The sequence below is a fragment of the Schistocerca cancellata genome, chromosome 3, assembly GCF_023864275.1.
Source record: "Schistocerca cancellata isolate TAMUIC-IGC-003103 chromosome 3, iqSchCanc2.1, whole genome shotgun sequence".
NCBI lineage: Eukaryota > Metazoa > Arthropoda > Insecta > Orthoptera > Acrididae > Schistocerca > Schistocerca cancellata.
The window spans coordinates 943,857,943-943,878,592 of NC_064628.1; the positions used below are offsets into that span (position 1 = coordinate 943,857,943).

The window sequence follows — 20,650 nt, forward strand, 5'->3', positions numbered from 1 at the left end:
GGAGGGGAGGAGGGCATCATCAGGGAGGGGGAACTGGCGGAAGCCACCTGGGGAGAGGGTATGGAGAGTGGAGAGATGGAGAGCAAGTGGGATGTGGAAATACAAGCGCAGCAGTGGACGGGGGCAGGAGAGGATGGGAGAGACCAGTGGGTGAGGAGGATCGAGTTTACGGCAGGTGTAGAGGATCTGTAACCGTTCGAGGAAAAGCAGGAGGTGGGGGAACGGAATAAGGTCGTACAGGATCCGCGTGGGGGAGGGGAGACGGATGAGATAGGCAAGGCGAAGAGCACGTCGTTCTAGGATCTGAAGGGATTTGGAAAAGGTAGGGGGAGCGGAGATCCAGGCAGGGTGGGCGTAGCAAAGGATAGGGCGGATGAGGGATTTATAGGTATGGAAGATGCACGGCCAGAAAGGAGTTTGAGGTGACGGAGTCGGGAGCGTGCCTCGGCTTGGATTGTCCAGTGGTGGGGGGTCCAGGAGAGGCGACGGTCGAGCGGGTGAGCAACAGGCAAGCGCGTAAATACTCGATCGGGGACGCCGCTATTGGCCGCTGCAACCTCGTGTTCCACTGTGGCGCTCTCACTCTAAATGCGGGCCGGGAGGCGCGCGCCGCCACAGCTTACGGCGCTTGTACCTCTATGAGTCTTCGACGTTCGTGACGTCTGGCGCGGATTCAAATTCCGCGGCGCTCGGTACCAGAATAATGATACTGGTGCAGGTCGAAAAGACGCATGTACTATCGGGTTCGATTCATTTTGGAAGCAGTTGTGCCCAAACGTACAGCTGTCAGTCGCAGTTAATGCTTATTGCACATTCAGATTTCAGTCACTGTATGGCCATCTCCGGAGCAGTAAATGTAAATTAATGATTTATTTTAGTGGCTCTGCGTAGAAGATGCGCCCACAGTGACAGAAATCTTGATATTCAGCTAATATTATTTGCAACTGATGGCTGTACATGTAGTACTTGACCCACTCATATACTGTGTTCATGCGTATGCTCTTGAGATAATTGTGTGTGTGTGTTGGTGTTTCAGCTGAAGGGCGAGAAGGGCGAGCCCGGCGTGGGGGCCCCCGGCCCCCCCGGCCCCCCTGGGCCCCCGGGACGCTCCGCCCCCACGTCCACGTCGCAGAGCCGCGTCGGATACATACCCGTCCCAGGACCGCCTGGCTTACCTGGGCCGCCGGTGAGTACAGCACAATAGAGGACCACTCAACCCTCCCACTGGACCTCGATCACAATAACAAAGTAACCGCCAGGACGGCTGTCACAGCAACAATCAGCGAGAGCACGCTCTGAGTCATACCTGTTAATCGCTCTGCTGTCTCAGATGCCGGTCACCACCGAGCATAGAAGGATGTAGGGCGGCCTTCCCCACGGCGGAGTCCCGGCCGGCACGTGCTCGCCTGCCCCCCCCCCCCCCCCTGGGCACCTACCTGGCCGGCTGGGCACGCCCCCGCGCTCCTGTTTCCTTCCTACTTTTTTGCTTACTACCTTATCACACCTGATTTTCTGGTCTCTAGTTATTAGTTATTAACGTATTCAGTTTCGGTCTGTAATACAACAGCTGATTTGTTCTCGTACACCGCGGACAAATCAGAACTGGTACCTTAAGACATTCAACCCAATTTCAATGTTCCACAATCCGTGTAGACTTTGTGATTGGTTTGTCTGTCATAACGTGCATGAAACATTTTCTGGGCCAGTATATTTGCCCACTCTCTGCACTTTGTTTCTCAGTGCAGTATTTTTCTTTTACAGAATGTGTGAAGCTAACTGTGAAATTGCTTAGATAAGTCGTAAGAACCCAGTGTCGTAGTTTGAGATGTCGCTGAAGGCTTTGGCTCAGAGAGTGAGCAATGCGAGCAACTGGTCGAGTCACACTCCTGGCACAGTTCAGGTCGGCCACTACCGCATCGTCCGACGCCAGGATGTGTAGCTGCCTCGGAGTCTTACCACGTCAACACATCAGCCATACGCTCACGCAGTTCGCCTCAAACTACCCTCAGATTTCCGTCAATACGATAGGCATATTAGCGTTTGGATTTTAATCACAGAGTGCGATAAAACATTGCTGACTGCGGTTAACCGCAATCGTTTTAGCTCTTATACAGAATACGACAGACATCCTGGAAAGAAAAGCAATTATAGAATACGTAAAGTACATTACTGCACGTGGCATACCTCCCTATTTGATTACATATTGTGAATGTTGCACTCAGGTGCAATTTGTATGGTTAATAAATTCCGTTAATACAATGCTGGACAGTATCTTAAATCCGTCGTCATATAAAATAGTTTCCCAGCTTGTGGCTAACAACGAATCCATCGCTGAATCTCTCTGGGGATGACTGATCACTGAGCCACCCAGCCGCGCTAGGTATGGTTCAGGTCACTCCAAGTACCAGCCAAGAACGTCAGCAGTGCTGTTAATTGACCGAGAATTCTCTGCACATTGGCAGATAGTGCCTGCGAGTCCCTCTCCAGTCATTACATAGGAACTTTTTTGTTCCATAGAACAGAACCTGCTGAGGATGTTATCTGCTCGTTAATAACATGGATTTTGTATTAACTGGTCGTAAATCTGGGGACCTCTATATACCTTCAGTGAGCAGATTACGAAAAAGATGCCTAAGAGCACTTTCCTGTGTAGTTATTATTACTAGGATTTGAGTTGCAAGTTATTTCGCAACTCTCCCAGTCGTCCCTTTCCGTGGTACACAATCTGTATGGATTATATTGATAACAATCATAAACCATACTACACATGAAATATAATCGCAGTTGCGAATGCGAACAAGCATGCGCTGTATGAGGAAATGACGACAATGAAAATTTGTGCCTGGCTGGGACTCGAACGTGTATTTCTCGCTCAAAGCGAGCGATCGCCTTAACCGCTTCGGGTGTCCGTGCACGACGCACGGCCAGAACCAAACTCCCGTATGTCGTCGTTCCAGAGTCACAACCTGTACTCCCTACACATATTATGTACGTAATTCTCTTACAGGAGAGGATATTTTAATTGAGAGTCGGTGCCTGGTATCGCTGTATAAATACGATATTTCAGTGCCTGTATTCTTGAGAAGAGCAGTGCAATGTTCCTTGCGGCACGCATGCATGCCCGTAGGAACAAGCACTACGACGACTACAGCCGTCATGAAACACATACAGCGTAAATTTTCATTGTCGTCATTCCCTCATTCCCTCTTCGCATTCGCAACTGCAAATGTACCTCGTGTAATTCGTAACGGTTGTAGTCGCCACAGTGCCTGTTCCTTCTGACATTCGAAGTTACACTCCATTGTTCTTCTCACCAACACAGCTCTGCAATATCGTATCTTGACCTATTTTTGGGTTGTCTAGCATCGCAGCTTTGGCCAGCACAAATCCACGAGCACACAGTTATTGGAAATTTCCCAGTGATTCCTCGCATATAACAGCTGCCAAAAGCCAGGAACTAGAACACTCACCGCTGGTGGAAGTTCCCTCTAAAGAGCAATTTGCTCCTGGCATCCATGGTGCACTGTAGGCGAAAACGTGCAGCGTGCCACTTGGGTTAAAGATGTTAAAGAGTTGAGTAAAAGATATACGTCAATTGTAAAGGGTTGAGTAAAAGATATGTCAATTGTAAACTGTGGAAAACTGTAGACCTTCAGGTAGATTAGTCTAATAATTTATTTTGTAGAAACAATTTTTGAAGAATTCGTATGAACCTAGTCTCGCACTCGTGTCTGAAGCAAGACGTTTTGCTTGCTACTGTCCAAGAGAAAGCTACGGAAGGAGCAAAATATTGTGGAAAGCACTTTCTTTATTTGCGCTGTTTGCAAAATATTGGTAATATGACGTGAACAGTATAAATAACTTGCTACTATTGATTAATTTTAATCGTAAGTATTGATGGCCGACACAGAAGTGACAGGGGCGGCGCCTTTGTTAACCAGCTGGCATGCACCGTGGCTTTTCCAGGGTCCTCCGGGTGTGTCCGTGATGGGCCAGAAGGGCGAGCCCGGAGAGCCGGGGGCGCCCAGCTTCCGCTTCCTGCAGTACGACGACCCGAACGCCGGCAGGACAGGTACGTCAGCTGTGCCAACATGCCGTGAATTAACTTCTTTTGCTTCATACCTACCCGTGCGAACATGCCGTGAGTTAACTTCTTTTACTTCACGTCTTCGATTATAGTCTATACAAGCTGCCTTCGAAATTTGTAATGACTCAGCTGTTTATAATTTCTAGCGTCATAGTCACGTCTGACAAGGGAACCTCCCCATCGCACCCTCCTCATATTTAGTTATAAGTTGGCACAGTGGATAGGCCTTGAGAAACTGAACACAGATCAATCGAGAAAACAGGAAGACGTTGTGTGGAACTATGAAAAAAAAAGCAAAATATACAAACTGAGTAGTCCATGGGCAAGATAAGCAACATTAAGGATATGGTGAGCTCAGGAGCACCGTGGTCCCGTGGTTAGCGTGAGCAGCTCCGGAATGAGAGGTCCTTGGTTCAAGTATTTGCTCGAGTGGAAAGTTTATTTTCGCAAAGTTATGATCCGTCGGTTCGTTCATTGACGTCTCTGTTCACTGTAATAAGTTTAGTGCCTGTGTTTTGCGACCGCACCGCAAAACCGTGCGATTAGTAGACGAAAGGACGTGCCTCTCCAATGGGCACCGAAAACATTTGATCGCAAGGTCATAGGTCAACCGATTCCTCCACGGGAAAACACGTCTGATATAGTCTATACGACACTGGTGACGACATCTGCGTCACATGACAAGAATATGTTGTCGACCCACCTAACATGTACACTTGGCGAATGGGTAAAAAGATTCTTCTACCTTGCCCGATTTAGGCTTCCTTGTGGATGTGATAATCACTCCCAAAAAAGTGATGAAAACATAAGAGTTTTCACATAAACTGCAACAAATAAATGCAACAGTTTCACAGCCGCACAGTTTTCCCTGTGCTCTGTTAAAACATATGTTTTTAACGTTTTAAAATTTTTCCGTCTGTAGACCGTCAAATCCTGCATATGTCCAAGCAAATCTGAACATGTCCTGGAATTTTGGAGAGCGAAGTTGATTATGTTTGAGTGCCTCAACTTTGATAATTGTCTGAAAATCAAAAATTAAAACTTTTCGCTCAAGGGAAGACTTGAACCAAGAACCTTTCATTCCGCAGCTGCTCACGCTAACCACGGGACCACGGCGCTTCTGAGCTCACAGTATCCTCGATGTTGCCTATCTTGCGCATGGACTACTCAGTTTGTATATTTTGCTTTTTTTTCATTGTTCCACAAAACTTCTTCCTGTTTTCTCGATTGATCTGTGTTCAGTTTTTCAAGGTCTATCCATTGTGCCAACTTATAAGTAAATCTGAGGGGGGTGGGATGGGGAGGTTCCCTTGTGAGGAAAGACGTTTTTAAAATTGATGTTTGCCTCTCTCGCTGCCCACGCCCTTTTCTTCTTGAATAAAGTCTTGCTCTTGAATAAAGGCTTGCTCAGGATACAGTAGCATGGAAAGCTGCATTTTCACAATTTATAAGCTACTTTTGCAACCATTTCGTGCCTGTCCGTTACAGCGAAAAAGTTTGCATCACTAGAGAAACTTCGAATTTATGAACAACAATAACGACACTCAATAAACGTTAAAGTTTTCGCAACTAAAAAGTCAAGAACGGTGAGGTGTTTCCAGAAACCGCATAGCTGCATGAAAGTGCTTTATTTGCAACTACCACTTTCATGCCATTATAGACGCAACTTCAGTTTTATAATGGTTATATTTCCATTATAAACCTGGAGATGCGTCTACAGTAACGAGAAAACGGTAACTGCGAATAAAACACCTTCATACAGCTATGCGGCTTTTGGAAACACCTCCTCATTCTTGACTCTTTAGTTGTTGCAATTTTTGTGATATTTAAATTGTTTTGGGGAGCTGAGTGTTGTTATTGTTATTCATAATGTCCCTGAACTGTGGTTGCCCTCCACAGAAAGTTGTTTGCACTTTGAGATGAATAAAAATCGTAGAAAGTTTGCTGTCCAATGACACAAGAGAAACTTCCACTCTGTACGGAGTACCATTATTTCATATTTCGCAAATGGCGAAGCACCACGTTCAGTGTCGGTGCCTCTTGTTGCTCCTCAGTTTTAAGCCTTTTTTTGTCTGACCATCAATTACACCTCGGTCAATTCGTCAGCAACATTTCTATCCTCACATGTATGCCTCTATTTATGCGTACCTATTTTGCAGTAAATCAATTTGTAAATAGAAAATGTGCCATGTCTCACAGTTGTTTGAAAACGGGGCAATAGGAATCAAATTCCTGTATTATATAGCGTACTGGAATATAAAGTGATCTAGCCATCCAATAGTCGTCCAGTGGTCTGAAATTACATTAGCGTATTAGGATGTTAAGAGTGACACGCTGCGTTGTGTTTGTTAGGAACTGCTCAGCCCAATCCCACATTTGGTCTGGTATTCCGTACACTACTATTTTATTCATTACGCAGCACTGCGGAACTCTTTCGAATGCTTTCTGGAAGTTAAAATACATAAGGCTTCCTGCTGGGTCTCGTGGACAGGCAGAGGAAGCTGTGTACCACACGACTGTCGTTTGCGGAACCCGTCTTGATTCCTACGGAGGAGATTTTTCGTTCTCCGACTTAGCGATATAAACCCACAGTTTTGTTCGTCTGTTCGACTTCCCTTCTTGTAAACGGTAATTGCCTGCACGTTATTAAAGCCGCTAAGAAAGATTGCCACCTCCAACGATCTACGGTAGACTGGCGCTAGAAAAGACGCGCGTTCTTTCGCATACTCTATGTAGAATCGTGTTGATATCCTATGAAGTCCAATGGCCTTTCCCCCTTTGATTGTTTTGACCTGATTTCTTATCTTGTCGTTACTTATACCCATAAGTGTAATTTTGAGGTTAATGCGACGATTACCATCTTCCTCAGACAATTTCGGAGATACTATTTCAACAAAGCTTTCTGCAATAGTTGCATCACCTCTTAATCACAACTGTTCTTATACAAATATGACCCAAGCGAAATCAGTAAGTGTTAACATTTTGCACCACTACTAATGTAGTAAAATATTCGGTGATTTGTCTCAATTATTTGTAGTTAATGAAAGCCAATGTATGATCGTACAGCGTGATGTAGAAGTCCGTAACTGAAAAACTACTCTACACAGATGTTTATGGTAAAAAAAAAGGAAATTTGTTTTGTTACACGCTGCTCACTTGTGGATTCTCATAAGGACGACGACGGCGTTTGGAAGAGATTAGGGCACTTGAAGAGTTAGCATACCTGGAGGAACTCAGGCATTCTCTCGAGGATACGGGTACGTGACTTTCTTTAATCCTGAAAAAGTTTGTTTTCAGTTGTAACGAAATCAAAGTAGTGTTAGTAACTTTGCAACATTTTTAATGTCATTACATTGTTAACGCACTATAAGCAAAATATTTTCATTTCAGAATTGTCTTGCAGTTTATAAAGTAAAAAAAAGGATCTCATTTTAATTGAATCAACTGTGGGTTCTTGGTGAAACACTGTAAATGAACTAACAAAGACTATTTTTCGCCTTATTTCACAATTTCATTATTAATGTTACTGGACATCCTAGGTTTCCCGTGTTATAAGCCCATTTTTAAGAACATTACTGATTCCTAAAGATTATAATGCACAGATAAACATGATGACAAGGCAAAGATAATCATCTCAACTTCTTAAGGTATCGATCCATAGCTTAATGTAAAATCATGTCAATGATCAAGTAATTTGTTAAAAATGGTCATTGCCGTAATTTTACATTAAGCTATGGTTCGATACGTCAAGAAGTTGAGATGATTATCTTTGCTTTGTCATCATGTTTATCTGTGCATCATAGTCTTTGGGGATCAGTAATGTTCTTGAAAATGGTCTTATAACCCGAAACCTAGGTTGTGCAGTAACATTAGAAATAAAATTGTGAATCAAGGAACAAAACAGTGTTTCTTTAGTTAAACGGATCTCTTTCTATGAGTGTATGTATGCATTGAGGTGACAGTCCCAGACCAGTGTTTCTGAAAGAGACGTATCCCACAACGTGGAAGGTTTCATTTTTTTACGCTGGAAGCAACTGAGTGGATGAACAGCGGATGATATAGACGTAGAAGAAGCGTAAGAGCAGGAAGAAGTTTTTAGAAGATGACAACGGTCGATATTGTAAAATTATAGCTCAGTTTCTATACGTAGGCTTTTTGTAGACTCCTCCGTTAATCGAGGACGATAACGACCGTGGTCGATCAAAATCTGATACTGAGAGAGTAGCTTCCTGAATCGAATACTTCTGTTTTTGATCAGTATTGAGATAATTTTGTATTTGTACGTCCTACCTGGGAAACCAGTGGCCTACTAAAAACTAGTCTACTGGTCTTAACGTATTGCGTTCCGAATTTTTTGATGAGACGTGTTTCAGTTCTTGTTAAAAGGTATTTAAGATTTGATGTTTATTTTACTATAATGAAAAAATAGTTTCTACGTGAAACTCAAATACTGCGTAATTTTTTCACAAACAAAATCACTACACATTAGAACCGCGGCGCATTGTGTTATCTCCGTCTCACAGTATCTTTACCTTCCATACTAATGTCTTTATAAAAGGTGCAGCAGTATTCTGACTGTTGGCACTTGACATGTGATTCACGTTTCAGGAAGCGTGCAGCTACGAAGAAAGGTATTAGTTTCTCGCTGTAAGACTTTTATGAAGAAAAAAGTGCATAGTGTTGAGTTCAGAAAAATTGCGTTACTGAGAAAATTACTGCAGGTGTGTTAACAATACACACTATTTTTCCTTTCCTTTTTCTATTTATGTTACGAAAAATTTTCACTCCATTTCTTTCTGTTGAAATTTCGGCTCCGTTTGCGAGTGGAACAGGAAAGTTGTACAGTGTACCCTCCGCCACGTACCACGCGGTGGCCTGCGGAATATGTATATACATGCGGATGTAGAGTAACTAATCTGGAAAGAAACATTTGAACATAATAAAATATATTACTGTATCCTTTCGCTTAATGAGAAGTGCATCAGTCGATAAGTTCGATTCGTTGTCCGTAGTTAGCTATAGCTTCGTGTTCGTGTCGGTGATCGCAGCGGGTAACACACGATCGCACTTTGGCAGGTCCGGCGGCCCAGGAGTACAATGGGAGCGGCCACACCCACCGGACGGCGTTCGAAGAGCGCTTCAGGGGAGAGAAGGCCGGCTACGACGAGGAGGAGCACCGGAACGTGAAGATCGTCCCGGGCGCCGTGACCTTCGACACCACAGACGCCATGACGAGGGTCAGTAGCCGCTCACCGACGCAAATTCTGGATCATATCTTAATAACACACACTATCCCAACGACATGCCGACACTCTAAACATAAGATCACAGGACAAACTTTTGTTTACGTTACATTTCGAAGTTACGTTTCGTGTGTTGCTGCAGTGTTTTGCGAGACGTATAATGAGAGAACAGCTTATTCATATTGTCTAGTGTGTGTGTGTGTGTGTGTGTGTGTGTGTGTGTGTGTGTGTGTGTGTGTGACAGAGTCGCCTGGGTTTGCTAAAAGGCACCCAGACAAGTAACTGACTTACTTCGTTGGTGTATTATCGTGTAAAGAGACCTATGGACCTATGGTAAGCCTCTAGACATGTTATTAATTCCAAACGGAACTGCAGTAGCGACCAACAACAGACAATGGTTTCTCTCCCAGATCTCGTTTGTGTGAATAATCTCCCTACGGGACTGAATATGAAGCAGGACGCGTAGCCCATTTACGAATAAACAATAGGAATCGAAAATCATCATATATACATTTGCTACATACCACACGTAAAATAGTATAGGGGTTTTGTTATTTGCGGAGCAAAATAACTGATGATGCTCGAAGTAGATAATATATAAAATATAGACTGGTAATGACAGGGAAAGCGTTTCCGAAGAAGAGAAATTTGTTAATATTCAGTATAGATTTAAGTGTCAGGAAGTCGTTTCTGAAAGTATTTGTATGGAGTGTAGCCATGTATGGACGATAAATAGTTTGGACAAGAAGAGAATAGAGGCTTTTGAAATGCGGTGCTACAGAAGAATGCTGAAGATTAGGTGGCTAGATCACATAACTAATGAGGAGGTATTGAATACAGTTGAGGAGAAGAGGAGTTTGTGGCACAATTTGAGAAGAAGAAGGGACCGGTCGGTAGGACATGTTCTGGGGCATCAAGGGATTACAAATTTAGCATTGGAGGGCAGCGTGGAGGGTAAAAATCATAGAGGGAGACCAAGAGATGAATACACTAAACAGACACAGAAGGATGTAGGTTGCAGTAGGTACTGGGAGATGAAGAGGCTTGCTCAGGATAGAGTAGCATGGAGAGCTGCATCGAACCAGTCTCTGGACTGAAGACCACAACAACAACAACAACAACAACAACAACAAACGTTGATGAATATTGGGTACTTTTGTCCAACGAGTTGGGCAAGGAAAATCCAAATGATTAGCGGAGGACTTACCCGAAGATATATTCTTAGATGAAATTACCATTTCTAATTTAATGCGAATAAAGCATAATGCGTGTTTTAGGGTTTATATTAGGTATCAGAGACCCACAACAAACAACTACATGCAAGGCATGTTCACAGCTCGAGATGGGTATGATATGTACTTGATATTTAAAAAATGCATGTAAGTTTTGAAAAGCAAGAATCTTCAGTCACGAGGGTTGCATCAAGCTACTGAACACCAAGGTCTCGCTTTAAATTTGTTCACCATCTTAACGAGGGATTCAATATTACTAACCACTCATCTCATTTTCTAACCCATGAGGGTTTAGACGGCTTTCTCTGTGAACTTACTTCTACCCAACAATTCTGTATGGCGAGGTATCAAGAACAATGCCAGATATCAAACTCACCAATTATTCGACAAGGTGTCACACTATCCGCCCGTCCACCTCCACCCCATCCCCCCTCATCCCCCAGCCCAGATGCACTATTGAACCTAAGTTTGGAAACCAATATGTGAATTAAACCATAGTGATGGGCCAGGACGTATGTATACACATGGGGACTGCACAACGTGCCTGCTTGTAACTTCAGAGCTCAACAGAGCACTGGGTCTCCATTCAAATAATTACTTCAGAAGAGTTACTGTGGAATGATAAGACAATACAAAACCCACTTCTGGTGCCCATATCATTATGATGGTCAAAAGGAGGAGCCACGGTAATGTACTTTTGTATGTTACTTTTTATATGCACCCACAATAAATTACACTCAGGTGACAGAGATAGCGATATCCATGTATACAGATGGGGGTAATTTCGCGTATAGGAGGTAAAAGACGGCAGTGCATTGGCGGAACTGTCATTTGTACTCAGGTGATTCGTGTGGAAAGATTTCCGTCGTCATTGTGGCCGCACGAAGGGAATTAGAAGACTCTGAACGCGGAATGGTCGTTGGAGCTAGCCGCATGCGACATTCCATTTCGCAAACCGTTAGGAAAATCAATATTCCGAGATCCACAGTGTCAAGATTGTGCCGAGAACTCCAAATTTGAGGCATTACTTTTCGGCACGGACAACGCAGTGTCCAACGACCTTCACATAACGACCTAGGGGAGTGGCGTTTCCGTAAAGTTGTCAGTGCTAACAATCGAGAAACACTGCGAGAAATAAACTTCAAAATCTATGCGGGTCGTAAGACGAATGTATCCGTTACGACAGTGCGGCGAAATCTGACGCTAATGGGCTACGATAGCAGAGTGCCTTTACTAACAGCACGACATCGCCTTCAGCTCCTTTACTGGGCTCGCGACCGTATCGTTAAGCGACTAGAAAAACCTGGCTTGGTCAGATGAGTCCCGATCGCAGTTGGTACGAGCAGATGACAGTGGTCGAGTGTGGCGCAGACCCCCCCGAATCCATGGATCGCACATGTCAACAAGACACTGTGCAACTTGGTGGTGGCTCCATAATAGTGTAGGCAGTAATGGACTGGGTCCCCTGTCCAACTGAACCTGTTATTGGCTGGATCTGTTTACGTATGAAGATGTATGAAACAGGCGAAATACCCTCAGACTTCAAGAAGAATATAATAATTCCAATCCCAAAGAAAGCAGGTGTGGACAATGTGAAAATTACCGAACAATCAGTTTAATAAGCCACAGCTGCAAAATACTAACACGAATTGTTTACAGACGAATGGAAAAACTAGTAGAAGCCGACCTCGGGGAAGATCAGTTTGGATTCCGTAGAAATACAGGAACACGTGAGGCAATACTGACCTTACGACTTATCTTAGAAGAAAGATTAACGAAAGGCAAACCTACGTTCCTAGCACTTGTAGACTTAGAGAAAGCTTTTGACAATGTTAACTGGAATACTCTCTTTCAAATTCTAAAGGTGGCAGGGGTAAAATACAGGGAGCGAAAGGCTATTTACAATTTGTATGGAAACCAGATGGCAGTTATAAGAGTCGAGGGGCATGAAAGAGAAGCAGTGGTTGGGAAGGGAGTAAGACAGGGTTGTAGCCTCTCCCCGATGCTATTCAATCTGTACATTGAGCAAGCAGTAAAGGAAACAAAAGAAAAATTCGGAGTAGGTACTAAAATCCATGGAGAAGAAATAAAAACGTTGAGGTTCGCCGATGACATTGTAATTCTGTCAGAGACAGCAAAGGACTTGGAAGAGCAGTTGAACGGAATGGATAGTGTCTTGAAGGGAGGATATAAGATGAACATCAACAAAAGCAAAACGACGATAATGGAATGTAGTCGAATTAAGTCTGGTGATGTTGAGGGTATTAGATTAGGAAATGAGACACTTAAAGTAGTAAAGGAGTTTTGCTATTTGGGGAGCAAAGTAACTGATGACGGTCGAAGTAGAGAGGATATAAAATGTAGACTGGCAATGGCAAGGAAAGCGTTTCTGAAGAAGAGAAATTTGTTAACATCGAGTATAGATTTAAGTGTCAGGAAGTCATTTCTGAAAGTATTTGTATGGAGTGTAGCCATGTATGGAAGTGAAACATGGACGGTAAATAGTTTGGACAAGAAGAGAATAGAAGCTTTCGAAATGTGGTGCTACAGAAGAATGTTTAAGATTAGATGGGTAGATCACATAACTAATGAGGAAGTATTGAATAGGATTGGGGAGAAGAGAAGTTTGTGGCACAACTTGACCAGAAGAAGGGATCGGTTGGTAGGACATGTTCTGAGGCATCAAGGCATCACCAACTTAGTATTGGAGGGCAGCGTGGAGGGTAAAAATCGTAGGGGGAGACCAAGAGATGAATACAGTAAGCAGATTCAGAAAGATGTGGGTTGCAGGAGGTACTGGGAGATGAAGAAGCTTGCACAGGATAGAGTAGCATGGAGAGCTGCATCAAACCAGTCTCAGGACTGAAGACCACAACAACAACTACATGTTTACGTCGGGCTGCTTGGAGATTATTTGCAGCCATTCACAGCTGGAACGAACGACAGTGCCCAAGTAACTGTACTACAACTGTTCACGACTGGTTTGAAGAACATTCAGGACAGTTCGAGCGAATGATTTGGCCACACAGTCCTCCGACGTGGATCCTGTGAAACAATTATGGGACATAATCGAGAGCTCAACTCGTGCACAAAATGCTGCACTAGCAACATTTTCGCAATTATGGATAGCTATAGATTCAGTATGGATTAATATTTATGTAGGATGCTTCCAGCGACTTGTTGAGTCCAAGTCACATCGAGTTGCTACACTACGCCGGAAAAAAGGCGGTCTGGCACGATATTTGGAGGTATTCCATGACTTTTGTCACCTCATTGTACATTAGAGACAGCAGGTATCTTTGAAAAATTTTTCAAATGGCTCTGAGCACTATGGGACTTAACATCTGGGGTCATCAGTCCCCTAGAACTTAGAACTACTTAAACCTAACCTGAGGACGTCACACACATCTATGCCCGAGGCAGGATTCGAACCTGCGACCGTAGCGGTCGCGCGGTTCCAGACTGAAGTGCCTAGAACCGCTCGGCCACACCGGCCGGTGCAGGTATGTTTGAGCAAAACCGCTAATGACAGGGTGTCACTTGTCAGCAGACTTGGTGTCAGTCGCTAGCATCACAATTTAGAGCAGGACTGACAGGACAACAGCATAAGCCCATTGTATCACGATCAGATCGTTGTGACTGGATACGTTAAACATATAACAGCACTGCAAGATGACCATGTCATGACGGCTAAGTGCGTTAGGCAAATCAGTGCTTTACATCATGACCAGAACGTGGCAGCCAGACGCATTAGTCATATCAGTGCATTCGATCACGATCACGTTATGGTGACTGGATACATTTGACATATCAGAACATCAAATCATTATCACGTCTTGGCAGCCAGACATAGGCACATTGGGTTATGATCACGTCTTGCGAGCCATGCTATCAGTGTACTCGACAATAATGTCATGGTAGCTGGATGCATTTGACGTAGCGCATCAGATCACTATCTGTTCGCTGTGGCCCTGCACATTAGACATATCACTGCACCAGATCACGGTCTGGTTGTGTTGGCTGGATCCATTTGACGTATCAGCATGTTGGATCACGAACAGTTTGTGGTAACTGGATGCATTAGACATATCAGCATAATGCATCATGATCAAGTCATGGTGGCCAGATGCATTAAGCGTATCATCACATTAAACTACGATCAGGTCATGATGGTCATATGCATTTGATATGTTGTAAGTAGGCTGTTTATGTTTTCTTATTGGCAACGTTACATAGCGCTCTGTATGAAAATCACTGGCTGTGCTGTGTGCAGTCTGTGGCTAGTTTGCATTGTTGTCTGCCATTGTAGTGTTGGGCAGCTGGATGTTAACAGCGCCTAGCGTTGCACTGTTAGAGGTGAGCCGCCAGCAGTGGTGGATGTGTGGAAGGAAATGGCGGAGTTTTGAAATTACATATATTATGACTATTAAGGTAAATACATTGTTTGTTCTCTACAAAAATCTTTCATTTGCTAACTATGCCTATCAGTAGTTAGTGCCTTCAGTATGTTGAATCTTTTATTTAGCTGGCAGTAGTGGCGCTCGCTGTATTGCAGTAGTTCGAGTAAGGAAGATTTTTGGTGAGGTAAGTGATTTGTGAAACGTATAGGTTAATGTTAGTCAGGGCCATTCTTTTGTAGGGATTTTTGAAAGTCAGATTGCGTTGCGCTAAAAATATTGTGTCAGTTTAAGCACAGTCGTGTATAATTTTTCAAAGGGGACGTTTCATATGGCGACCCTGCCAGGATACTTCACTGGAATCTTCTGATATTTTCTTCTAGTTTGTGTAATTAGTGTAGCTTTTGTTTATTGCTATTGCATAATTGTAGAGATAATCTCCTTTGTAGTTGCAGTATTTCATTGTTGTACAGTAAAACTGTTGTGGCATGCATGTAGATTTGCACCAAGTATTTCGCAGCTGCGCTTGCAATTAACTAGATATTATTTTCAGTGCTATGTTAATGTGTTCCCCTATTTTGACTCTTCAAATTGTGTTTTTCTGTGTTGTAGTGTGAAATATTGTGACAATAATGGCGTGTGAAAAACGTAACACTAGGCTCCAAAGTAAACTGAGAAATAACAGTGAAGACGAAGGTAGTGTGTTAGCGCCACCATGTAATGAATTAACTAATGTTCAATATATTAATTTGGTAACTGTGCATAGGGAAATGGAGCGGGCGTCAAATAATGGTGTAGACAGTGAAACAGGTAATAAACAGGGAAGCATTATCGATCGATCGGTCGGCAGCAGCTCGCCTCAGGAATTGGGAATGACAGAACACAATATTGCAAATACTGTAGACTCAGGTTTTGGGTTCTCACCGTTTTCTCAAATGAGTCAAGACACATTTCCCGCTTGTCAAAATGTGAATGTTGCCGGTGCAAATTCACTGCCGAAAAGCGTAGAGGAACAGATTCCAGACACTAATGCATTGTTATTACAATTAATGCAACAAATGGGACAAAATCTTCAAAAGTTAGACACAATGAAACAAAATCAGAGACAAACACAGCAAAAGCTTCAAAAGTTAGACACAATGGAACAAAATCAGAGACAAACACAGCAACAGTTAGACACAATGGAACAAAATCAGAGACAAACACAGCAAAAGCTTCAAAAGTTAGACTCATTGGAACGAACTCTCGAACAAACACGTGAAGATTTAACTGCTGAGTTACATAACATTGAATCGAAATGTCAGAAAGTCTGTAATGACGTAAAAACACAAATTTGTGAGCATTTCCAACCTATTTTTTCGCGTCATGAAAATGCATTACAGAATCATGAAGCAGCCATAAAAGAACTGCAAACTATTGTTCATGAAAGTCACGACACCTTGCAAGCTAAAATTGACTCAGTTGCATCTACCGATTCGGTTACGCAACTTGAAAAATATCAATAAAACTTAAAGGACACAGTAGATACGATTTCAACACAATATTTTTAGCGCAACGCAATCTGACTTTCAAAAATCCCTACAAAAGAATGGCCCTGACGAACATTAACCTATACGTTTCACAAATCACTTACCTCACCAAAAATCTTCCTTACTCGAACTACTGCAATACAGTGAGCGCCACTACTGCCAGCTAAATAAAAGATTCAACATACTGAAGGCACTAACTACTGATAGGCATAGTTAGCAAATGAAAGATTTTTGTAGAAAACAAACAATGTATTTACCTTAATAGTTATAATATATGTAATTTCAAAACTCCGCCATTTCCTTCCACACATCCACCACTGCTGGCGGCTCACCTCTAACTGTGCAACGCTAGGCGCTGTTAACATCCAGCTGCCCAACACTACAATGGCAGACAACAATGCAAACTAGCCACAGACTGCACACAGCACAGCCAGTGATTTTCATACAGAGCGGTATGTAACGTTGCCAATAAGAAAACATAAACAGCCTACTTACATAGTTCATGGACTACATTGGGTCTGCATCTTTGATGGCCCACCAATACCATTATTTCTACAAGGACTACAGTGGGTCTGCACCTCTGGTGGCCCACCAATATGATACTCTCTACCAGGACTACAGTGGGTCTACTCTGTGATGACCTACCTACCAATATTCTTCAAAACTTCGAATGACTCTGCTGTGGGTTTACTCTGTTGTGGCCCATTACCTATCAGCATGTCAAGAGTCAGCACTGTCTTTCTGTTGGAAGGACAACACTACTTCTTCAAGACTCCATGGAAATCCACTACTTCCCTGTGCATTGTCTTTTACTGCTCAGACTTTGAGAAAAGAAAGGGCAGTTTTGCTATGATGAATGATCAGGACTATCTTTATGGACTGTGAGGAAATTTTAGCTTTTGACCAACATTTTATCAATAAGTGTGTGCATTGAATATCTTTGTTATTGTAATTATGAAAAAAATTTTCAAATCATTATTGGCCACTGCCCAAAACAATTTGTAAAATTTTTTTGTGGGGAGCATAGGGCTATGTAAGTAGGCTGTTTATGTTTTCTTATTGGCAACATTACATAGCGCTCTGTATGAAAATCACTGGCTGTGCTGTGTGCAGTCTGTGGCTAGTTTGCATTGTTGTCTGCCATTGTAGTGTTGGGCAGCTGGATGTTAACAGCGCCTAGCGTTGCACAGTTAGAGGTGAGCCGCCAGCAGTGGTGGATGTGTGGAAGGAAATGGCGGAGTTTTGAAATTACATATATTATGACTATTAAGGTAAATACATTGTTTGTTCTCTACAAAAATCTTTCATTTGCTAACTATGCCTATCAGTAGTTAGTGCCTTCAGTATGTTGAATCTTTTATTTAGCTGGCAGTAGTGGCGCTCGCTGTATTGCAGTAGTTCGAGTAAGGAAGATTTTTGGTGAGGTAAGTGATTTGTGAAACGTATAGGTTAATGTTCGTCAGGGCCATTCTTTTGTAGGGATTTTTGAAAGTCAGATTGCGTTGCGCTAAAAATATTGTGTCAGTTTAAGCACAGTCGTGTATAATTTTTCAAAGGGGACGTTTCAATGTCAATGTACTGGATCACCATCAGGTGAGTGTGATTGGACGTATTAGACGAATCAGTACAGTGGATCATGATCAAGGCATGGTGGCTGGATGCATCGGACATATCAGCACACTGGGTCACGATCACATAGGTTGGAGGTACTTGAGGCATATTAGTGCAATGGATTACTATCAGGTCATTGTGGCCCTACATGTTAGACGTGTTAGTGTAGCGGATCAATATAAAGTCATGGTGGAGGAAGACATTACATATATCAGTGCACTGCATCATATCCAAGTCGTGGCGGTCCTACATGTTAGCCATATCAATGTCCTGGATCAAGATCTGGTCGTGTTGCTTGGACACATTAGACATATCACTGCCCTGGTTCATAATGAGGTTGTCAGATATGTCAGTGCACAGGTTCACAATTTGCTCAATGTGGCCCCATGTATTAGGCATATCTGCTTACTGGATCGTGATTGGGTCATGGTTGCTGGACATATTATATGTATCAGTTGACTGGATCACAATCAGGTCTTTATGACTGGATTAACTAGACATTTCAGTCCACTGAATCACGATCAGGTCATGGCAACTGTACGCATTAGACACATTAGTTCATATGACCACTATGTGGCCGTGAGTATACTCCCTATATCGTCCTTACGTTGCCCGTCATACGTTATTTTTCTTGAGAGACAAGAGTATTTTTATGGGTCCTGTAGTTCTTCCTCACTTTCACAGAGTGTAGCAATGTCATTAGGAAGTCTTATCATATAGAACTATTCACCCTTAGTTTTAATCCTTATCCTCAACTCCGTCTTTATTTCCGTCACTCGGCGTGGTCGTTGAGAACATAATGCGGGTCATATGTAATATGAATGGGTTCTGATCACTGCCTGAATGTTTAGATTCCTGCCATGTTTCCGCATCACATGAAGTATTTGAAGCCTGAACGTCGTCCGAAATATTCCAGAACCCATAGGTGCCTTGATAAAATGAAAATACCCACCACTTTCAGTGGCTCGAAGTTCGATGACTGCAGAAAATATTTCAAATTCCGACGATAGTCGACAATATTCAAAGTCCAGTAGAAATATTTTTGTAAGTCGCACAACCTAGCAGTTAGCAGAACTTCTTCGTCCAGCGAAAAAGTCTAATACTAGCCGGAAATCTGCAGAACATCACCAAGTGCCAAATGTGGCCGTTTCATCTCTCACCTCCACCCCGTCGCTCGCTATCATGGCCGTTTTCAACGTTGGCGAACAAAAGACTGCCTGCAAAAGCGCCCGTGTTGGACTATTTACAGTGGAAGGGAGCGTTCATCGTAGCCATTGAAATTACAAGTTACTTCGCTAAATAGAAATTTCTCAAGTTGCAAAAGCGTTTATATATGTCCGGTTTCACATCTTTAAGGCGCGCATATAGTGTGATGTTCACAAATTCTCTGTGAATAATATCTCTGCTATACGATCTGTACAGTACCGAAAAAATGCTACGTAATTTAAAAGTTACACAAAGGCAGGTGGTTTTTGCAGTGTGATATGCTGAGGACCAGTAAATCACCAGCTGGCGTTGCAGTCATGGACTGTGCGGAGGTTCGAGTCCTCCCTCGGGCATGTGTGTGTGTGTTTGTCCTTAGGATAATTTAGGTTAAGTAGTGTGTAAGCTTAGGGAGTGTGACCCTAGCAGTGAAGTCCCATAGGATTTCACACACATTTGAACATCATTTTTTTGGGGAGTTTTACTTTTTGGTGCTGTTTTGGACGATAGCAGTCGCGGCTTAATGACGGTTTCTCGGCTCAGACTGAGTGCATCTTACGACGCAGCATGTCAGTCGACTCATCTCTTGCTCTGATTCGTCAGGTAGCACTGGTTTTCTTATTTGTAAATCAACATTAACAATATTTGTACTAAAATTATGTTCAAAATGTGGGAAAGTTCTAATAAAAAATACAATTTTCCCTCTTTTGGTACAGCAGTTTCCCAGTCGCTAGGTTTGCAGGAAGCTGTTGTCTGGGAGAGATCTGCAAACCATCTAAGGATCGGGTTGTTTCGTGATCCCAAGCGTCTGCATTCCTTCATTCATTCGTCAGTGCAGAGTAGGCGCACTCAAAAATCATCGCGAAACGGAATAGATAAGTGATTCCTTGTGAAACCGAAACTGTGACTATATTTTGAACTTCGCGTATTTTGAACCATCGTTACGTACAGTTAATACAACAAAAGATAACATATTCGTATAATTTGTATTACTTTATGGCTCTACAGCTCCTAAAGCAAATTGCATTACAAGGTTCTGCGTGGGTTCTGTTTCGTGTCGCCGAGACCTTCAATCCGGTATGCTTACATAGCTATGTGGCTTAGTGCACTTTCTGTTGTGACTGTGGTTTCAAATTATCCGTTAGACGGCCGCATGGTTTCACAGTGGACCCAAAAGGGACCACGCACCGCTTGTTTTTGGTCAGCCACCTCCTACCCTTCTTCGCCAGCAAACACCCCTACCGGCAAACCTGTTTGGAGTGACACGTGACGAGTTGTGTCGTGTGCAGGTGGAGCAGACTGCTGCCGACCGAGCCTGCGCCCGGCGACCACGCCCCCTTCTGTCAGA

At 43.1% G+C, this 20,650-nt stretch overlaps 1 protein-coding gene across 1 annotated transcript in view; it reads left to right on the forward strand.

Annotated features, from left to right (window-relative positions):
- Positions 1-20,650, forward strand: part of LOC126176671 (collagen alpha-1(XV) chain-like) — a 241,260-nt gene that overhangs the window by 26,070 nt on the left and 194,540 nt on the right. Inside the window, exons 3-5 of the mRNA XM_049923830.1 lie at positions 1,037-1,186; positions 3,967-4,072; positions 9,164-9,324. Of these exons, the coding sequence (XP_049779787.1) occupies positions 3,988-4,072; positions 9,164-9,324 (246 nt within the window). The 5' untranslated portion in view covers positions 1,037-1,186; positions 3,967-3,987. The remainder of the gene's footprint in view (positions 1-1,036; positions 1,187-3,966; positions 4,073-9,163; positions 9,325-20,650) is intronic.